The sequence below is a fragment of the Pleuronectes platessa genome, chromosome 7 (genome assembly GCF_947347685.1).
Source record: "Pleuronectes platessa chromosome 7, fPlePla1.1, whole genome shotgun sequence".
NCBI classification, from domain to species: Eukaryota; Metazoa; Chordata; class Actinopteri; order Pleuronectiformes; family Pleuronectidae; genus Pleuronectes; species Pleuronectes platessa.
In genome coordinates, this window is record NC_070632.1 from 18,043,787 (window position 1) to 18,065,439 (window position 21,653).

Below are 21,653 nucleotides of genomic sequence, written 5' to 3' on the forward strand. Positions count from 1 at the left end.
AAATTAAAAAAACTGCGCGCGCACATCATGCGCAGGCCACTGCGCACATCCTGCGCAGAAGCCTACTGCGCACTTCCTGCGCAGAAGCCCATTGCGCACATGCTGCGCAGAAGCCCATTGCGCACATCCTGCGCAGAAGCCTACTGCGCACTTCCTGCGCAGAAGCCCATTGAGCACATCCTGCGCAGAAGCCCATTGCGTAGGATTGCCGCGCATTTTTTTTTTTTCTGTTTTTATATTTAATCAATATAACTTTACATAGTGTAAGATATTTTGCAATTACTAGGAGAAATCCTGCCAATCCTTCAGGTCCTTCTGGTTGAAGGAAGACCACTTTACCGACTAGGCCAAACCGCCTAACGCCGGGTTCAAACTGGAAGCGGAAGCGACGCCGAAGCGACGCCGAAGCGTAGCGCCCAGCCTTAAAAAACAGCTGTCTCCCATCCACTTCCATGTTAAACCTTTGTGCTGTTCAAACCGGACGCTGAAGCGCCGTGCCAAGTGTGCCTAGCGCCGTGAAGTGATCATTTCGTGGAGTCTATTTTTTTTTCCGCTTGTCGCGAGCGTATCGCTCCAGGAAACACACTGAAAAATGATTTTAAACGATATTGATGACATATTTTAGATGATATAAATGATCAAATATGCATCCCATAGTTTGCATTCCCCTTCTGATGTCCTGGAGTTTTAATTCTACCAATTTTACCGATGACATTAAATGTCCCCTTCTGCCCATCCACTACATACAAACAAGCAGTCATAAAGATAAAAAGAAAGAGGGGGGGGGGGGGGGGGGGGCGTATTCTCCACATAGGCTTGAGTGAAGAATACGTAGTTTACCCTCACACCAGACATTGAACGGAGCAAACAGCGGGGAAGTTCTTCGACATTAAATTAATAATTGAAGGGGAGAAGTACAGTGAGTTGTATGATCCTCAGCATATGTTGTATAAAGACAACACCAAAAAAGACACATGTTGGGACGCTGTTGCAGTTAATGTTGGAGAAACAAGTATATACTTGAAAAAAATGATTAAATTAGCTTTTAATAAATTAATAAGTCGAGCAACAGAAAATTACCCGTCAACTATTTAGATATTCTAGAAACATTCTACTCTACTTTTAATTTCCTGTTGTGTTTCTAATAATTATTAATGTTGGTAACATTTCCTTGATAAATGGGTGGAGGTTTTATTACCTCTGCTAAGGAGGTTATGTTTTCATCTCTAATTTGTCAGTCAACAGGTTTATGTAATAAACTACTGGATCAATAACCACACAACTTGGTAGAAGCAAGCTGCATGGATCAGAGATGAACCTATACGGCTCTGTTGAGCTCTACTGAGTGCCAGTCTAGTGAATGAATCTGGAATCTTCTCTCAAACAACATTTCCCCCACCCCCCCCAAGGGTTTGTACTGTGAAGCTAGTGAGGTGTTTTATAAAGATGTGATCGAAAACGTCAGACCAAGTGAATCTTTTTTATTTAAGCATGAACAGAAAAAAAAGAAGGGACTTTCATTTCACAACAGTTCCTCATAGCAGCATGATGCATACAAAGAGATGTATAAAAACCTACTCATTTTGGCAGCATAGTAGGGACATTTGCTGATGTCACCACGCGCAGCTTCATGGACAGGCAAGCCAGCATCTAAAACATCCTCCTGGATGGCTCCCTGTGTGAACAGTCAGGCGGCGGCTCACGAAGAATTTGCGCTTCCGCCTCAGGTGTGCAATATTTTAGTACATTTACTTCCCACCCGATCCCACAGTATGTCCCTGATTGTCAATATAGGCGGTTATTTCAGGTAAAGGGTTTATGAGACTGGTTGAGACAAAAATAACTCAAGCACAATGCCTGAACATGAAAATAGATTTATTGAAAAATATTTCCATTTGATCATTCTGATTTAGTATATTTACATTAGCCCTTTAATGCCAATACTTTGAACTCAAGTCCCACTTTCAACTGTGATTAAATAATTTAAATAATCAAGTACCTCTTGGCCTAAATTTGTACCATCAAATGTACACATGTTAATTCCTGATAGAATAAACATTTAACAACCACAGGGGTAACAAATCTTCTTGTTATTTTGAGAAAAATGTCATCTCCTGAAGTATTTAATCCAGTTAAAATACTGCCATTCTTATATAAATAGTTTAAGGGTAATGCTCTGAGATGTCTACCAAGTTACCCTGATATCTTTCTGTTCACAACAGTAAAATAAAGTAACAACTCAACCTAATATGCATGACACAATTCAATGGTTTCGATTCCTGAGGTGTGGCTCCCTTACAGGTTTGACACAGGCAGGATCCAACAATCCCCAGTGCTACAAACTCCATGGTCGGCTAAATGTGTTTTTACTACAAGGCCTTGATCCAGATACAAACTTAGTTAGCAGGTGTGTTTCCTCTTACCATAGAGTCTTACAGTTTGGACCAATAAAAGAAACTGTCAAGTTAAATGAGAGAAAGGGGAAAATAAGTAAACAGAAAATAGGCCTTCCCTTCAAACCACAAAAGCGTAACAATTAAAAATGTAGTTTGACTGCGTGTACAAATAGAACAATCCAAAAACGTCATCTCTCTAACACTTTGATTTGTTCCTTAAATTATTGACCAATTAGTTTCACAGCCGTTCACATTTTCTAACAGTCTGATGTATCTGCAGTGCAGCAGCTTCGTGCATTTAGTGATGAAAGCTGAAAAACCACAGCAGAAGTGTGGTGTAGTGTGGTACTGGAGCTTGTGTACTGGTTGTTCTAGCTCCCAGTCTTAGGAGAAGGTAGCGGTGAGGATGGCCTCCTGCTGCTGGTGATGCAGCGTCCCGATGCCGACAGCAGGTGTAGGGAGAGCGGGCCGGCTCACTAACCGGAGCTGAGGAGGACAATGGAGTAAGAGCTGTGAGTTTTTTTACACACGGTTTGTTGTTGACAAACCACCAGGCTTTACAATGTTGATTTTGTTATTCCAAACTCTGCTCACCTTGCAGGCCAGCTGATTCTCAAACCTGGGAGCCACAAAAGACCAGGGGCCCATGTTCTCAGGCTCCTCCTGACTCCAAACAAACTCTGTGGAGAAACGAAGGGAAAACTGATTGTAATACACAGGAAACAAGGAGGTGATTCACAGTGTTTTACAGAAGGAGATCGGACCAAAGATTAGTGATATGTTGAATACATTTCTTTTTTCTTGATCGGATAACAATGTAAGCAATATCCATGTAAATAATCCATGTAAATAAAACCTTAGGCAAAGGTTTTCAGAAAAGAAAACAATTCTGAAACACTCTTTTAAGTTGGTTTCAATCTGCAATCCTTTTTAGGGTAATCAACTGTAAATAAAAAATCTGAAAAGACATTTTGGCGTTTCAGCTCTGAGTTGAGTTTACAAACATCCTCACAACCTGCTTCATGTCTGACAGCTTGTCTTTTACTCAAGAAGCTCAATCTGCATTAAAAAAAAGTCTCAATATCCCTCATTACTGTTTTTGTTTTAAAAGCTTAACTACTGTGAGCACATGTTGAATTTGATGATGACTCAGATGATCATTGTAACATTTTGATCAACACAAATAGAAACTACTTCCTTGTAAAAACCCAGAGAGACATGTGGAAGGTCCAGAGGGGACTTGTTTAAGGATTTGTGAAAACTGCCTGTTAATGAGTCCTCCTCTTCTAATGGGCAGTGGTTGTGGTGAGTTCATTAGAAGAGAAAAATAGAGTAAAGAACCCAGAAATGACAAAGATTAGTGGGTGAAGAAGAGAAGAATGTTGATGGCAGTAGTTCATCAAGCTTGGAATGTGCTGCACAACAAGTCCGGCCTGAAACTCACTCAGCCACTGAGGACTGGTACAGCAGCAGAAGCCAGTTAATACCAGATTCGCTCGTACTTTAGATGTTCGTCAATTACACTGATCTACCAGTATTTCTGGTTATTTATTATCCTCTTCCAGTCTCGTCAATGATAGTGGTGACAGTGGTTTTCTATCGAAGTTGCCCCATTCTCCTAAATGTCATTAAACTTAGCGTGACTTAGTTGTTTAGTTGCTTGTAATTGACACTTAACTGTAGCTGGCAAACGCTAGAGACAGAAATCCCTCTCAGTTCGTAACAAGATACTCAGGAAAAAAGGTGATTGATCACTGTGGCTCTTTTCTGGATTCAAATTTTTTTTTAGTTTCTCATGACAATGATAAATGAGAATTAAAAGACAAGCATCTAAAACCTATATCTGTAGATTTCTCCAAAAAAGGGGGAGAGAATAAACCCCATAACAAAAAATCTGTTTCTCTGTTTTACATTTATATTTGGAACAAACTTATACATCAGACTTTTATCCTAATTCTGTAAACACTCTTTTACTATTTGGTCTTTGTGTTTTTTTTCTTTAAATTAAAGAATTTCTTTCCCTCAGTCTATTAAATGTCACTAGATTCTTCAGTTCTATATAAAGAACTAAATAATGGTTAAATGATATGACGTCCTAAATGGTGTCATATCACTCAGGTGAAGCTACACTCAAGTCTCCACACACTGAAGCCTGGGCTTACATGTTGTAAATGGACTGTATTTATATAGAGCTTTTCTAGTCTTAACAACCACTCAAAGGGCTTTAGACCACAACTCACTTTCCCCCATTAACACAGCACCTCTGTATGCTGTGTTTTTTTTTTAAATAATTTTATTCACACCCTGATGACACAACTGTTACGACATTGTGGTTCCTAACACTGACATGTGGACTAGAGGAGATAGGGATCGAACCACCAACATCCTGGTCGACCGACGTTCGCTCTACCTCCTAACCCATAGCTGGCAGAAACCTAAATCAGATAGCAGCGAAACCTTAACAAAACCTAAAGAAACAAACTAGAAAAGCGTTGAGTCAAACTGCTGGAGTAAAGGTGCATGTATACTGACTACGTGTGCTGGTGTGAAGGTGGAGCTCTGTGAGTCAGACAGCAGGTTGGAGCTTAGTGCGAGGTCACTCTACCTTTGGCGTTGGGGTACTTGTTGAGCTCCTGCTGCAGAGCCCCCAGTGGGAACGGACACAGCTCCTCCACACGGACCAGGGCTGTGTTCTGGTTGGCTGCTGATGCCTCCCTCTGTTTCAGCAGGGCGTAGTAATGCTTCCCTGAGCACAGCACCACCCGCTGGACACTGAGAGGGATTAGACATCATAGGTTTATTGCATCCGTGGCAAACAACAAATAGTCAAAATCCTCGAGCCCCAGTTGTATTCATGTTTGAGGACGGGGACCTTGCGGGTGACCTGCAGGAAGTGGATCTCACTTGAGCTCTGGAGAGAGGATTACCTGGATGATACCGCTGCCAGCCACAGTAAGGTAGAGACTTATAATAGTCCAGGTGAGCTTAGGATGCAGCAGAACAGCATTAGATGACTGTGTATTGTGTTCACTACTGCAGAGGAAACGTCCTGTTATGAATGTCACCAAGTTGTCTTCATCAGCAGAGCGGTCAGAACCGTTAAGACTAATAAACAGTTACGAGATCCACTAAATTAATTGAATTATTAGGATTCAGGGCCAAACAGGTTGAAATAATTGACATGGTTAATTGGCATGGTGCTGTAGCTATGGAGGTGATGCACATGGATGAAGAAGGTGCTTTCTTCAGCATCTGTTCATTTATCTGTTAGTCAGCAGCATTAAGCATAAATTACAGGAGGGAATTCCACGAGAATCGATGGAAGCACACGTTACGGATCAGGGAAGAACCCATTCAAATTTTAGTGTGGATCTAGAACTCATTTTTTCACTATCTGTAACATTGTGAGAGTTTTCTTGATCTAGATGAAAATAATCAGAAATTTTGAGGCTGATATTTATGAGTGTGTGCAATTTGGTGAAGATCCAAATAAAAATCCAGATCTACTGGATTTAAATGTGGTTACATAGGGCGCCTGGTTCTAGTTCCTGCTGCACTTGTCAGCTTTGACCTCTTACTGATCTTAACTTAGGTAGGTGCCTTAAATCACATCTATCAAAGTGTTATTAAAAATTTACCTTTGTGCAGAGGCTGAAGTGTCACCGATCACTGGTCTGAAAGATGTTCCCGGTGCCAGTTCGGTCAGACTGGACACGGCCCCCTGTTAAATGAAATCACACCGTTCACCAACTTCAACAATAAAAGAAGAAGGAGAGAAAATTTTGCACATGCTCTTCACGGTGGTTTAAGTGCTCACAGAAAATCTCAGCAGTGTCTTGGGTCCGACGACAATGAGAGGTTTGCGGAAGTTCCGGATCATCTGTCGCCTCAGCAGGTGGAAGTACTGAGCGGGAGTGGTGGGGTTGACCACGGCCATGTTCACGGTGTCGCTGTCCACACCCTCCATTTTACTGTCACACAACTAAAAGTACGAGAGAGGATGAATTAGTGATGATTTACCATTCAGGTAATGTGTAACACCAACATGTGACTGCTGCTGGTAGGAAGCAGACGCTCCATTGAGAAACCTCCAGCAGCAGAGACTCATGTAAACACCTCCCTGTCAGTTAACATGTAACAGCAGAGACTGAGTCATGCCTTCAAAACATCACTAAAATATCAATATAAACATTCTTTTCAAAATCCAGCACTGTGTGTTGGTCAGTAATAAAAAGTGGGAATTAGTTTTCTGAACAAACCTCCCCAGTCGGTGATCATTATTACCAGGAGTGGTGGTCTTGTTGATCTGGACTCTGAAAGACGGTGTGTGTCTGTGAGGGAGCCCTGCTATTTTCAATGCAATTCAGTTTTCAGCTTCTAAAAATAAACTGCAGAACCTGAGATAACTATAAGATGTTGACATTCCCCCTCATCACTCAACAAATGGACTGGTGGTCCTCCCTCCTGAAAATATCTCTGTGAAGATGGTAATAACAGTCTGTTATCCAACATTTCCTGATTTGCCTGCTCTAAATGTGTGTGAATCTGTAATTTTCAATTAAAGGATCTGTATGTTGATGTATTGTGGAAAACCTCTACTTTGTAATGTCGTCTTCTTTTAACCGTCCTACTCTTTTTAGTTATACGTCCTTTTAAATTATCCTGTCCTTTTATTGCTTTTGTTTAACTGCTTTTATCAGTGTGAATGCATTTTTGAGTTTCCTGTCTCTGTTTTGTCTGTCAAAGCCCTTTGTAAACCCTGTTTATTTATACATTTTTTAAAAAGGTGCTATATAAAAAGGTATTATATTATTATTGTGCAGGTGTAACTAATAAAAAGGCCCACTAAGAGTATTAGTGCACTATATTTTTGTGTGATATGTAAGCTCTCTAGTATCCACAAAAATGTCCATAATGCAGTACCAAGCACAGTTGCCGTGGTGTGCACCCTATTATCGCTCCCACAATAGGAAATCAAGCATCCCATTTTATAGACTCAAAAATGGCCACTGTGTGACACCTCATCTCTGAGTAATGACACAAAATGACGATGATTCACAAGTGTCCGAAATCTCAAATTACTGTTCACTTCAGAGTAAAAGACCGTGTCCACTGTAGGGACAGTAGTTAAGAAATGGAGGTGGGAGTGCAATTGGACACAACCTACGTGTGATGTCTTTTGTCTGGTGGCCGATCAAGACCCATTATCTCCATTAGTTGCTCATGATTATACCTGCTTAGAGTCCTGTATATAACACCCTCTGAGCTGCACTGAATTTCTGAAGAGAGGAGACCTGGACTAAAATCACCCTTTTTAAATGTAATTTTGACTCTTAAATATAGTTTCATTCCAAAATACATAGGTGCATGTTTTCTGATTTAGATCTTCACACCAGCACATGAACAGAGTGTAATAGTTATACCAAGGAACAAAGACCCATAGAATTTAAGCTTAAAAAATAGGTTTCACTTGTTTTTTTTCCATTATTGTGAGGATAATATAATAAGAGGCCACCTAGGTTAAAGAGATCAGGCAGATAATCGTCCACAGCTTAATCCTTTTTACTAAAATGGTCCCTCTTCATTTAACATCTTTCTACTGCAGCTCAACAAAGAAACACAAAGAGGGAAAAAGACTGTAGCTGTGGCAGAGATCTACTTGATCTGTCTAAACCAGGCTCCTGAAGCTGCGTATTATCCTCATATTATTCAACACAGTGTATTTTTGCACTGGAGGACGACTGTGGATTTTATCACCGTCACTTCAAGCACATTATGCATGATGATCTCTTGATGGCCAGTGTGAACCGGAGGAGAGACGAGTCATCTCCTGACCCGACTGACGTTTTCAGACACACCTGACAAATTGTGAAATTGTCCTTTACAGTAGCACAGTATCAATAAAATGTGGGTTTGACATACTGTGGCCAATGCGAGGCATCCAGGCTTGTTTTTGTTTCAATAATACACATTTCATTAATTTGTTTAGCTTTTTGTTAGTTCTTCATCCTCATTATCGAGGGTTGATCACAGATAATGTAGAACCTTGTGGAGCCCTATAAATAAAATTGTATTTGATATTTGAATTTTAATGTGAACAAAGAATAAGCAACAAGTTATTTAATATGACATTGAGACAGAATGACACTTCCACAGACCTGGAGGAAGCGCTCCATATGGCAGGACGAGTGTTCTGGTCCGGCCCCATCGTAGCCGTGAGGCAGCAGGATCACCATCCCACACTGCAGCAACCATTTCGCTTCACCTGGGGGCAGAGTTTCAAATGTAGATTCAAAATGCTTTCTCAGATGTTAGACACTGTGAGTTTGATACTAGATGTGTGAGAATGGTCAGAAGTTTACCTCCAGAGATGAAGGTGTCAAAGGATGAAGGTGTCAAAGATGATCTGTGCTCCGTTGAAGAAGTCTCCAAACTGAGCCTCCCAGATGGGAAGAAGCTTTGGTTGCGCGATGCTCATACCATATTCAAACCCGAGCACAGCCTCCTCAGACAGAGGGCTGTTACACACCTAACGACACAAAAAACACCACAATATGCAACTTGAAAGGAAGCACTCTTATCAGAGATGATAGAGATTACAATACCAGCAGCAGAAATGCCTCAAATACACCTGAAAATACCGGGTTGGGCATCTGCGAGTACGCAAATCTCAGTACCAATCAGTTACCACATATTTACAGTATATTGGTTTTCACCCAGATAAAACTGCGGTTTTCATTTCCGAGAAATCTCTATCTCTTCTTCACAGCTACAAAACAGCAGTCGCATTATACTGCCACGGTTAAGTACTGTCTTAAGAGCGGCCAAGAGGAGGTGATTTCTGGCAGTGTAGCTTTAGACAGAGCAAGCTAAAATGTCAGCTATTTGGCAATATTTGAAAGGAAGCGATTGTTGTGTTTTCTTAGATCTATTTTTTTTTTTCAAGCTATATGCCATTCATTCTCTGTATATATAGGTTTAAAAGCATTAATCCTAGTCAGGCCAAACAAGCAATCATAACTTCTATACAAGGTCCAGGTAGTCTGAAGGGGAAAAGGGTATCGGAACATCTCCAATAGATGCAAGTAAAGTAATTGTAAGAAAGTTATACTTTATAATAACAAATATTGTGTTAAATATGTCATGTTTAGAGTGCAAGAGTGTTACCTCCAGGAAGGCAGTCTGCTGAGGACTGATGTGGTTGAGAGGGATGTACATGTCATTGGTCTCCTGACACACCACCATGGCATGACGCTGACTGAACGTGCCTCTTCCAACATCCTGCCCACTGATTCGAATGTTAAAACCTGAAGCAACAATACATAAAGAAATCAGTTGAAAGCCAGCAATAATAATTCAATGATTCTTTAAATTTGATCTGATGTTATTTTCTGCTCGACACTTACCCTGACTGAGGAGCGATCCAAACGCCAGGGCCTCCGCTGTGGACCAGTCCAGTTTGGTGCCCTCTTCCAACTTGTGTAACCGTGCCTGAGTTCACAAAAGGAGCAGCCCAGCATCATCCAGCTGCTGCAACATCAGCAGCACGACACCACCCGACAAATGAAAGAGACAACGGCCTTACTTGTGCGTGGGTCTTTCCCAGGTGACTGTGCAGCTGGATTGGCTCGGAGATGGTCACTGACTTTGCTCCAACAAACTGCAGCAGAGGAACGGGGACGCCTGTGTCCCAGGTGGTGACTCTCTCCTGGGGCTCGACCAGATCTCCCCAGCGGCCCTGCAGGTTGGTGGGCGGGGGGCTGTAGAGGGTCGTGCTGGCCAGCTTGTCGTTCAGCATGCCGTAGTGCTTTGATTTGATCTGGTCGCGCTCGGCTTCGGTCATCAGACCTTCGGAGATCAGTTTGTCTGAGTAGGAGTCGGGGATGCTCTTGCGGGAGCTGCAATAAAGCAACAATTACTCAATAATATTCCAAGAACATCACATACACCAGTGATGGAAGAAGAATTTGGAGCTTATATAATCTATTCTATATTGTAATGGTAGGTTTCTAAAATCTTTCACTAGAAACAACAATATTTGTAGGAGGGGGGGACCCCTCGGTTATTGGCATCCTGGAGATTGAGATGCTTAATGTTGTTGGGCCTTGTGGAACATTCCTATCCACCTGTGAGTACTTTTTCCTGGCAGTTTCGAGAAACCCCAGCAGGTTTCAAGGCCCCCGCAGGAACACAGGGAGCCCTGCTGGGTCTGAAGAGCCCAAAGGGGGAGCCACCAGACACTGGAGCCGAGGGTGAACAAAGGGTTGTTAAACTTTTGGGGGGAAAACATTCTCAAGCAGGCCCAAGAATCTCCCCCTGGTGGTGGAAAATGTTCTGGGAATGCCTTGGAACCCCCGCTGAGTTCCAAGCCCCGCCCACTCAGATCGATTCCTGACAAATCAATTGGCCGATGTCCTATGACCAACTCCTCAATGAGGAGGACCTCTCAGGTAATTTAAAAGCCCTGGCACCCCAAAAATCATCACCATTTCCTGCTCTCTGAAGACGTCAATAGACCGTTCCCGGTCTAGCTAGATGATTTAGTTGCTAAAGGAGGCAATCGCCCATTCCCAATTCCCGGAAGATAGAGCTGCACTTTCCAGTTAGTTGATCCGGAGGTATTTTTAGGGAGCAATTACAGACGTTTGTTTTATTTTCATTTTGCTTTATTTCTTTAATCAGTTGACGTCTTACTTTGATAGACTATTTTTGTTTTTAACTTGAAAAGGCCGCGCACAGGAACTTGCTCGCAGGCCGAGCTCAGAGACTTTCTTTCCACAATCCACAGCTGCACCACCGCTGTTCATCCCTGCAGAAGAGACGAGGCAGAATTCCGTTCCAAGAGAAAGAGAAGTTCGCTCTATTCGGCCCAGCGCTAACCTCCGTTGTAAACACGAGACCCACCGGAGCCCGCTTAAGAGGCCAGGACTTCACTCATTTGTTTTCCAGGAATCCGCCGTTCGTGCACGCATCCTGAGGTTTAACAACGAGATTCACTGGACTTCCGGAAAATCCGCGCGCCACGCGCAAGCAACACCGCGAAGGTCACAGTAAGAGGCTTTATTGTCTGGGCAGAGACTAGTTTAAATACTCAGCGTGTCATTTTATTTGAGTGTTTGTTTGTAGATCGCTGATCTGTTTTTAGCCGTGTAACGCGCGACGAACTGGAGACATCACATCCGATTCCTTTGTCTACTATGTTCTGAGAAGCGCGCGTAACAAGCCGGCACTTCCTTTTTACGTGTTACCGTCAGAGATATTGTGCGGAGAGTTACATCTGTTAAAAGATAAATCTCACGTAACTGGACTGCCCGCTTCGGTGGAAGTTTGTCTCTGACGATGTTTTGAGAGCTTTCCTGATCTCTCTCTATCTCTCCCTCTCTTTTCTCCTAAACCTGTTTTTACACACGTCCCGACCTACACTTACATATTTCATGTGGCATAGAAAATTCTAGATTTAAAGAGCCTTAATACATCTCGGCGCCAGAACCAGGAGATAAGAAATCACTTTGTCTAAAGATCCCCTTTGTTAAGGTCAGTGACCGGCAGCCATTTTGCTTTTCGCAACGTGGCTTCACTTAGGCCACCTCCATCTTGAAAGTACGTGAATGTAACATCACCTTGAATTCGGCCAGAGGACGTCACCACGTGACCTCGTCATTACGCCATAGCCATTTACACACACACACACACACACACACACAGACAGACAGACAGACAGACAGACAGACAGACAGACAGACAGACAGACAGACAGACAGACAGACAGACAGACAGACAGACAGACAGACAGACAGACAGACAGACAGACAGACAGACAGACAGACAGACAGACAGACAGACAGACAGACAGACAGACAGACAGACAGACAGACAGACAGACAGACAGACAGACAGACAGACAGACAGACAGACAGACAGACAGACAGACAGACAGACAGACAGACAGACAGACAGACAGACAGACAGACAGACAGACAGACAGACAGACAGACAGACAGACAGACAGACAGACAGACAGACAGACAGACAGACAGACAGACAGACAGACAGACAGACAGACAGACAGACAGACAGACAGACAGACAGACAGACAGACAGACAGACAGACAGACAGACAGACAGACAGACAGACAGACAGACAGACAGACAGACAGACAGACAGACAGACAGACAGACAGACAGACAGACAGACAGACAGACAGACAGACAGACAGACAGACAGACAGACAGACAGACAGACAGACAGACAGACAGACAGACAGACAGACAGACAGACAGACAGACAGACAGACAGACAGACAGACAGACAGACAGACAGACAGACAGACAGACAGACAGACAGACAGACAGACAGACAGACAGACAGACAGACAGACAGACAGACAGACAGACAGACAGACAGACAGACAGACAGACAGACAGACAGACAGACAGACAGACAGACAGACAGACAGACAGACAGACAGACAGACAGAGAGAGAGAGAGAGAGAGAGAGAGCGCGCGCGCGAGAGACTGAGCGCGAGAGACTAAGTTTCACCTGTGTGGTTCCAATTGTGATAAGTGCTGCTGCCATCTTTGAAATATTGGAGTTTGTTAAATGAAGAATCATTGAAATAACATTCAACAATAATATTTCCCCTTTTTAATAAATACTTTTGTAATTAAAGTATTCGTATTTCTGTGATTATTTGTGCATATGTATGTGAATACAGCTGGATTACTATAGCCTGTGCTCGAACTTAAAACCCTTCATTGTTTATTATATAATCATTCATATTAAATATTGAGATTATTATTTTAACTTTTATAACTTGAGACTGATAACTATAGTTTGACTAGTTGGTCCCTGTAACCAGGGTGGTGCCCCGCTACGATAAGCAATGATTACAGATTGTATTATTCTTAATTGATAATTTTATTGTTTTCATTAATTATTTAACTATTATTAATGGATAACCGTATCATTTCTAATTAATTGTTTTACTATTCTTAATTAATAGCTTTATAAATTTTAATTATTTTTAATAAATAATTGTTATTTTAATAATCATATTTCATGATTATTAATAATTAGTCAACGTCAAATCTACTACTACTATTGCACAACAATGTGTTGGGGAAAAAAATCTGTCATATAAATTTGTGTTTATCTGTTGGACTGTTCCTGTATGATTCTGTCAGATGTATATATATATTTAGATAACACCATGTGAGAAGCTTAGAGAGGAAAATTCCACCAAGAAGGATAACACAAACTACTGAGGCGATTTCCAAGACATTTTGTGGAGGCCTGGGAAATAGACCAAAGGAGAACCTATTCATTTTGGTGCGGATCCAAAACATGCATCATTTCAAGGTGGATGATAAATTCAGGGATATTTCCCCCTTTCTTTGCAGCGTTTCCAGCAGTACCCATTCAATCTATGACTGTGGCGCAGAGTGACAGGCACACAGATGAACGAGTGAAAGGGAAATTTTCGTGTGACATAGAGAACTGAAAAACTGCTTAAACTATGAGGTCTGACTGTCTGCATGGACGGCTACAACTTTATGAACGATAGCGCTACACACAGTTATGACACTGCAGCAACGGAATAAAACCCCAAGTTAAACATCTCTTAATGAGAAGGGTAAAAAAAAAGTCCCTGATCACCTTTCCAATCCTGAGAAATACAGTGCATGTTACAACAATTTTTGAAAATGAGTTATAATGCAAAATAAAGACGGTAAAGTGAAATTGACCTTACCGGATGATCTTGTATATGGCTGGGTTGGTGAAGAACGGCTCGTCCAGCTCGTTGTGGCCCCACTGTCGGTAGCAGATCAGGTCCAGGATCACATCTTTCCTGTAACGCCGCTGGTACTCCAGAGCCAGCCGGGTGGCTCGCAGAACCTCCTCAGCATCATCTCCGTTTACATGGATCACAGCGGAGTTCACCATCTTCCCTGGGACACAAATACAAGTCTCCGGTTGTGAGACGCTTCCAAGATAAAAAACTTGTGAGATGACATTTAAAAGAGATGTCATGATATAACAACCACAGAAATATTGTGTGTAAATAATAACAATGAATGAATACTGAGTCTGTGTCACTGACCGACATCACTACAGTACATAGATGATCTCCCTCTCTCTGATGGAGTGGTGAAACCCACTTGGTTGTTCACTATGAGGTGGATGCTCCCACCCACCCTGTAGTGAGGCAGGTTTGAGAGGGTCAAGGTTTCTGTAACGATCCCTTGACCAGCGACAGAGCCGTCACCGTGGACCTGTAGAAAGAGAACAACAGAGATGGTCTCAATCAGAATCTTATTGCTGTAGTATGTTCAAGGAGGCCTGTCGTTACCCTCAGAGATGAACCCTGGATCAGGGGTGGGAAATAAAGAAGGCTTTGAACTGACGTCATGTAGGAGGTCCAGAACTCAAGAAATGTATAAGCTGTTTTGACTCAAATGATATTTCACAGCTGTTGCATTTGATTAGTTGTCTTTTAAGAGAATATCAGTTTATTTGCTGGAAAGAGATGGCTATCACAAGAGGGAGTGTACTGCAACAGAAGATGTGTATGGGAATCCTGGTGGTCTCAGGTTACGACCTTCCAATTGCAACATTCATGATTTGTGTGATTCCAGGAATCTCTGTTGGTTCTAATCCCACTTCACTGTTGTAAAAAGGTTCTGAAATATCCTGGATCTGGATAAACAAAAATTATGATTTATGTTTGAAACCATTAAAAGCTACAGTATGTAACTTCAGCCACTAGGGGTCTCTCATTTAAAACATTAACAAATAACCTAGTTTGGTGACATCATGGAGCAGCGTAGGATCAGGGGATCCACCCTGTTCCATGGTATCAGACAACAGATCAGTAAGATCTCTTCACCTTCTTGTGGGTGTGTATTGTCTGTTGTGACCAGGTACCTGCAGACAGATGACCTGGTCCCCTGGCTGGGCGCTGTCTTCAGGGGAGTAGTCGCCCTCTTTCCTGAGCTGCTGCCTGGCTCGGGTTTTGCCCTGAGCCACCGGGTTGATGGCCTCGAGGTGAGAGGGGTTGGGCAGCATTGTCACGTGAAGAGGGTGTCCAGCTCCGAAATCCAACTTCACCGAGGAGGTGAGGTGGGAGAGCACGTCGCCAATGGCCGGCGAGCTGTCAGGGAACTCGCTGAGGCCACGCATCTTACGGAACATGAGCTGGAGAGATAAAGCAGTGAGTTGTTTGACGTTATCTCCCCCGTGCTTACTCTTTAGCTGCGAACTGTGACTTGTTCACAGTGGCAAGAGGAAGAATGGGAACCCTGTGGGATTTGAATGGTTTTCTGTATAAATTAACCATGAAAACTGACCTGATCTTCATACGAGTCAAAAGTCCTGACAACCACCATGTGCTTTTATAAACTCAGTGATCTCAGCCGGCCTCTCTTTGTACAGACATGTTGTCTGACAGATGAGTACCTGCACTCTTTAAGATCAATGCATTAACATTTCCAGCTTCATGCTAATCAACAATTTTTGATCCAGTCTTCTGTGATTCTTCTTGTGAACAAAATAAAATGTATTTAACCAACCGCATATTGGGAGGAAGTGGAGACACGTCTACCATCTCTCTCTCTATATATATATATCTATCTATATATATAAACACAGTCTATGGTCTTGATTAATATACATTGTGTTTGTTTACATATAAGTGAAACTTAGATGTAGATCTGACTAATTTATCCATAAATACAGATCATTTAAAAGCTTTGGTAACTTATTCTTGCGAATGTACATGTGCTGCTGGTCACAGATCTGTGAGGGAGTGTCAAACCTCAGGTGGGAACTTCAGCAACCCAGTCAGGAGGTTCAGTCGGCCTCTGTGGGGCATACCGATGACAATGTCCGTGACTCCACTGTGGGCTGACTGGTGGAACAGCTCGTAGAAAAAACCCATCATGCTCTCTGCTCCCTCTCCTCCGTAACGTTTCACAGTAGCAAACTTGGTGGCCAGGAAGTGGTCTAATTCCTACAGGAGGTGAGAGGAAAAGGACAGAAACTGATGCACAGACAACAAAACCAAAGACACTTTGGTTGGATTTTTTATTCTCATCTTTGTCCTTGTACCGACCTGAGACTCCAGCATGATCTGGGCCAGCTGCCTCCTCTCCTCCGTGGAGAAACTTTTCCTCTTGAGCTCCTCGAAGCGGTCAGCGAACCACTCCCTCTCCTCCAGGGTGCTCAGCTGGCTGGTCTCCACTGACAGGTGGCCGCAGTAGGCTTCCTCTAAATAGGCCTGAAGCTCCTCCAGTGAAGCCTCTGCCTTTCCAAAGTGCCTCAGACCTGCAGAGACACACACAGTGAGCTGTGGTAACACCCACACGTGAGGCTTTAACTGTGCATGACCAGTAAATATGGGATAAAGAATAAGAACTGAACAGAGGGCGAGTACACAACCAGGACACGGCATACAATCAATATAACAAAGGGAAGAGTACTTTTACTTTTCATACTCTTACATTTAGCTGATTATACTGTATAAAACATTTTGGAAGCTGTAGGCTAATTGCTAAAATCCTCAACAGTTCCTTCAGTGCACAACTAAGATAAACATGAATCCAAATCAGTTTGAAAATAAAAGCTGTATAGACACATGGGTTATTTTTTTACATCTTTGTCATTTAGTGTATTTTTGTGGTGGCTTTGTGTTTTACCGGTCACTTTGTGTCATTGTGTTGTGGTTTGTGTCTATTAGTGGTCAATTGATGTCTTCTTCTGGTAATTTTGTGTAATTTTGTGGTGGTTTTGTGTAATTTTGTAAAATGTATTTTCTTTCTGGTTGCTTTGTACCTTCTTGTGTATTTTGTGGTTATGGTTGTGTCTCCTTATGCTCATTCTCTGTCTCTCTGAAGCTATTTCCAAAAGGATTACATGGTCTGTATTTATATCACACCTTTCTAATATTGATGACTACTCAAACGGCTTTCCAGTAGAGATTTAGCATTCACACATAGTGCATCTATGTGCAGCACCTTCTCTATCATACAACACTCATACACTACTGGCCCCAGAGCCCCCTGGGTCCCCTGAGTCCCCTGACCCTTTGGGCCTCTGCATGTATAAGGAAACATATCTTGGAATGAATTGTAGATATTGTCATTATCCCTCTGTGTGTTGTGTGTTTTCTGCAGGTGTCCATCCACAGCTGTTATTTACCGGAGGTGTTGAGTGGTCCTGTCATGCTGCCCCTCAGCACATTGATCTCTGGGACACTTTCAGAAACCGGCAGTAGGGGGTTGATTTTAGCAGCCTTGTGTCCATGTGCTCTGTAAGCCTCCACCAGCCGAGCGACACCATGATCTGAGCACAGAGCGAGAGGCTGTCAGCGTCAAAGTGACAACAACAACAAGAATAACAAGAACAATAACAACTCCATCTGAGTGACTGAATGACACGTTTACAAAGGAATGAGACTGTAAAGTGCTTATTAAAAAGGACAAAACAAACAAGAATAAAGACACTCGTTTCAGTCAGACACATGGAAGCAGCAGCCTCCTCTTCCTCTCAGGTGATGAAGACACCTCATGCAGACAGTTAACTCCTCACTGACCTTGGTTGAGCGCCGCGCCATGCAGCTCATGCAGCTCGTGCTCGGTGTGTTTGGGTCGGTACCCGTAGACCCCTCTCTCGGTGTGGTAGTGACGGCGGAGCAGCTGTCGGGCCGCGGCCGGAGGAAGTCTGCTCAGAGACTGTCTCAGGAGAAACACCGCCGCCATCTTTGCCCCAAACTTTTTCCTCCCGTGTGTCAGCAGCGGCTCCCTGTGACTACAGGTCGACGGCCATACTGCCGGCTGACACGTGACGGGAGGACATGCAACGCGGCAATCCTATTGGCTGAGTGCTTTTTCTTAACTTCTCAACTTTATTGAACAACACATTCAAAAGCAGGAGGCTGGTCAACCCAACATAGATACATTAAATACTTTAGTTAAGAAGTGAGAGCATAGAAACAACAGCACATAAAGTTGTTTAAAGTGGGTTATATATAATTGTAACAATACAACAAACCCTTGACAAAAAAAAACTGCACATTTCAGTAGTTATTTTAGCAGATTTTAGATTATGTTTCAATACATTAATGCATAATATATTTTGCCATCATTTTAACTGTGTTCATCTGCTGAGTGTTGCAACGCAATTCACCGCCAGAACCCTAGGCGGAGTAACGTTTTTTTTCAAAGACAAAACACACAAAGAAGAGACGTCTTCTTCTTCGTCGACTGTTTATTTAGATCGCCACTCCGGCTCCTCATAGCCTATTTCTGGCGGACAAATCGGCCAGTCAGTGACGGGTTATACAAGTGGTCATACTTTCGGATCTCTTCTGCCAAGTGCTCTTCTATTTGGTCCATATTCGTTCTTCTAAATCTTCCGTGATTTCCGCGTATTGTGGGGCATGAAACCGGAAACTAGACTCCGGACGGGATGTAGTAAGCAGACAAATCACAAGCCTTGCGGGCTGCGTGAGGCTCGCGTCGCTTTGTCGTGTAGTTAGACAAATTGGCGGACGCACGCAAGCCCGCAGAGGGCACGAAAGGGGCGTGTTGCGTGTCTTGCGTGCGTGCGTGCAACCCGACTATAATTCGGCATTTAGCCCCGCCCACAATATTTTTGGTCCTTCTCAGTCTGAGACCGCTCCATTGGGCTGTGATTATGGGGCGTGTTTCAACTGACCAGGAAGTAAAATTCTTCTTCGCTCAATTGGATAGACCTACAACCAATCAGAGCAACGTAGTATGTGACGTATGCTAAGCAACGCATTGTGAGTTATTTTCTAAAGGCCTAATTATAGTCCTGCGACTGCAACCGCGGAAGGCCACGCAGCTGCATCGACGGACTCGTTTTGGTTTATACTTCTCTAACGTGCTGCGCGTGTTGCAACGCAATTCACCGCCAGAACCATAGGCGGAGTAACGTTTTTTTTCAAAGACAAAACACACAAAGAAGAGACGTCTTCTTCTTCGTCGACTGTTTATTTACATCGCCACTCCGGCTCCTCATAGCTTATTTCTGGCGGACAAATCGGCCAGTCAGTGACGGGTTATACAAGTGGTCATACTTTCGGATCTCTTCTGCCAAGTGCTCTTCTATTTGGTCCATATTCGTTCTTCTAAATCTTCCGTGATTTCCGCGTATTGTGGGGCATGAAACCGGAAACTAGACTCCGGACGGGATGTAGTAAGCAGACCAATCACAAGCCTTGCGGGCTGCGTGAGGCTCGCGTCGCTTTGTCGTGTAGTTAGAAAAATTGGCGGACACACGCAAGCCCGCAGAGGGGACGAAAGGGGCGTGTTGCGTGTCTTGCGTGCATGCGTGCGTGCGTGCAACCCGACTATAATTTGGCCTAAACGCCGGGTTCACACCGGACACTTCAGCGCAGCGCCAAGCCTTAAATAACAGCTGGCTCCCATCCACTCCCATGTTAAAACTTTGTGCCGGTCACACCGGAGGCTGAAGCACCGCGAGGCAGCCTTGGCGCAGCGCGGTGCTTCAGCCTCCGGTGTGACTGGCACAAAGCCCTGCAGCGATCTACTGGATCAACGGGTGATATTATTAGCGCTGCCCGGCGGTTCAGCGTCGCTTCAGTGTCCGTTGTGAACAGCCAAGCGCCGGGGCGATAGGGATTAGCGCGGTGCTTTGGCGTCGCCTCCACGTTCTGTGTTCCTCTTTCAAAATGAATGCGCTGTCGATGTCTTCTAAAACAGACTCAATGGCAGCATCTACACATCTCAGCTCGCCAGCGGCAGGCATGTTTGTTGAAAACGAATTCAACCCAAGGGCACTTTGATGACGTGGTTGATTACGTTGATCATCTGTCAATCATCGTATAAAGCCCGCCCTGACAATCTGATTGGCCCGGTCGGGCATCTAAGCTTCAGTCTGTTTATTTCCTATTCGGGCTAAATCTAGTCATTTTACAATATGTTACACTATGTAAAATATAAAAATAATAAAAAATTATAAATGAGTGCGCAGTTGGCTTTCTGCGCAGGATTCATATAATTTAATTTTAATCTAGTCTCGAGTGGCATCGTTGAGCCATTTTACCACGCCCATAATCCTTACAATTCCAATAGTTCCTCACTGTCTGTCAGTGCCTGTCAGTGCTCGGGCTGAAAAACAAACATAATGGAATCAGCTCCTCAAATGTGAGTATTTGCTAGTTTCACAGTTTTCTGTGACAGTAAACTCATTCGAGGGTTAAACTGCTGGTCAGATACTAATCAACAGAAATTATTTTAATATTTTTAATTTGAGCGTAAGGAGGCATTCATAGTTATCACTTGATTATTAAAGAAAATAGACAAGAAAAACTGTATGTGAAGATGAAACCAATGTTTGCTTGTAGCCTTCCTCCTGTGATAGTGTTATCTGCTGGACAAGAATAGAAAAGAATGTTGAAAAGTTTGATAAAATGCATACAGCATTACAAGAAGTGAACAAATCAAATCATAGAATGTGTTGAAATTTGATTTTGGGATGGGGTCTCTACAGGACCAGTGCCACAAGATGGGGGTCAGAGGGCCTGATAAACTTCACAGGTGCACATGTTCAAGTAATTAGCATTATAATGTTTTGTCCATTAAGAGTTAACAAACATTTGGTCTTTAGTTTTTTGTTTGACTAACGTCCTTGGTTAACCATAATCGAATAGATCCGGCTGGTGACAAATAAGTATATAATACTGTTCGAAGTGACTTCATCTTAAAGGACATCACAGATACATACACATGGTAGAGGAGCACAGGGAATAGTCACGTCCCACTGTGTCTTCTGATAACACAGCATCCTCAGCATCTTTCCTTCCGTCAGTCCTGGCTAAGCTTCACACTAACGTGTACCAGTGTTACACAACAGAGGAAACGGTGTATGTGAAATTAAAGGAGTAGAGAAGCTACTCCTGCCACGGCTCTGCCATCATGGTTGTGTAACATGTTGCATAACGTGTCTCATTTTCTTTAAAGGTGACGTGAGGATTTATTTGTGCCAACATAAATAACCAAGGCATTTACCTGCTCTTTACCAAGAAGTGGTAAAAGCTAATTCTAGAAGGTCGTAGAAATATCTATCTGAAGTAGCTGAGGCAAGTGAATAAGCCACAATTTGTAAAGACTTCACAATTCTCTGCACACATTTTAAACATCTTTCATTTTAATGGAAAACTGATGATTTTCTGTGATTTGTTTGAAGGTTTTATCAAGCTGGTTATTTGTTT

At 43.0% G+C, this 21,653-nt stretch overlaps 1 protein-coding gene across 1 annotated transcript; it reads right to left on the reverse strand.

The window, feature by feature from the left end:
• Positions 1-1,858: 1,858 nt before the first annotated feature.
• dhtkd1 (dehydrogenase E1 and transketolase domain containing 1) lies at positions 1,859-19,841 on the reverse strand. Its single transcript, XM_053426990.1, has 17 exons — positions 17,988-19,841; positions 17,594-17,737; positions 16,509-16,720; positions 16,212-16,406; positions 15,323-15,592; positions 14,499-14,670; positions 14,148-14,346; positions 9,982-10,294; positions 9,803-9,887; positions 9,564-9,703; positions 8,778-8,925; positions 8,555-8,664; positions 6,214-6,378; positions 6,035-6,117; positions 5,002-5,168; positions 2,991-3,076; positions 1,859-2,882 (listed from the first exon to the last, which is right to left on the reverse strand). Exons 1-17 carry the CDS (start codon positions 18,151-18,153, stop codon positions 2,781-2,783), a joined length of 2,757 nt encoding a protein of 918 aa, XP_053282965.1. The 5' UTR covers positions 18,154-19,841; the 3' UTR covers positions 1,859-2,780.
• Between the last annotated feature and the right edge of the window lie 1,812 nt (positions 19,842-21,653).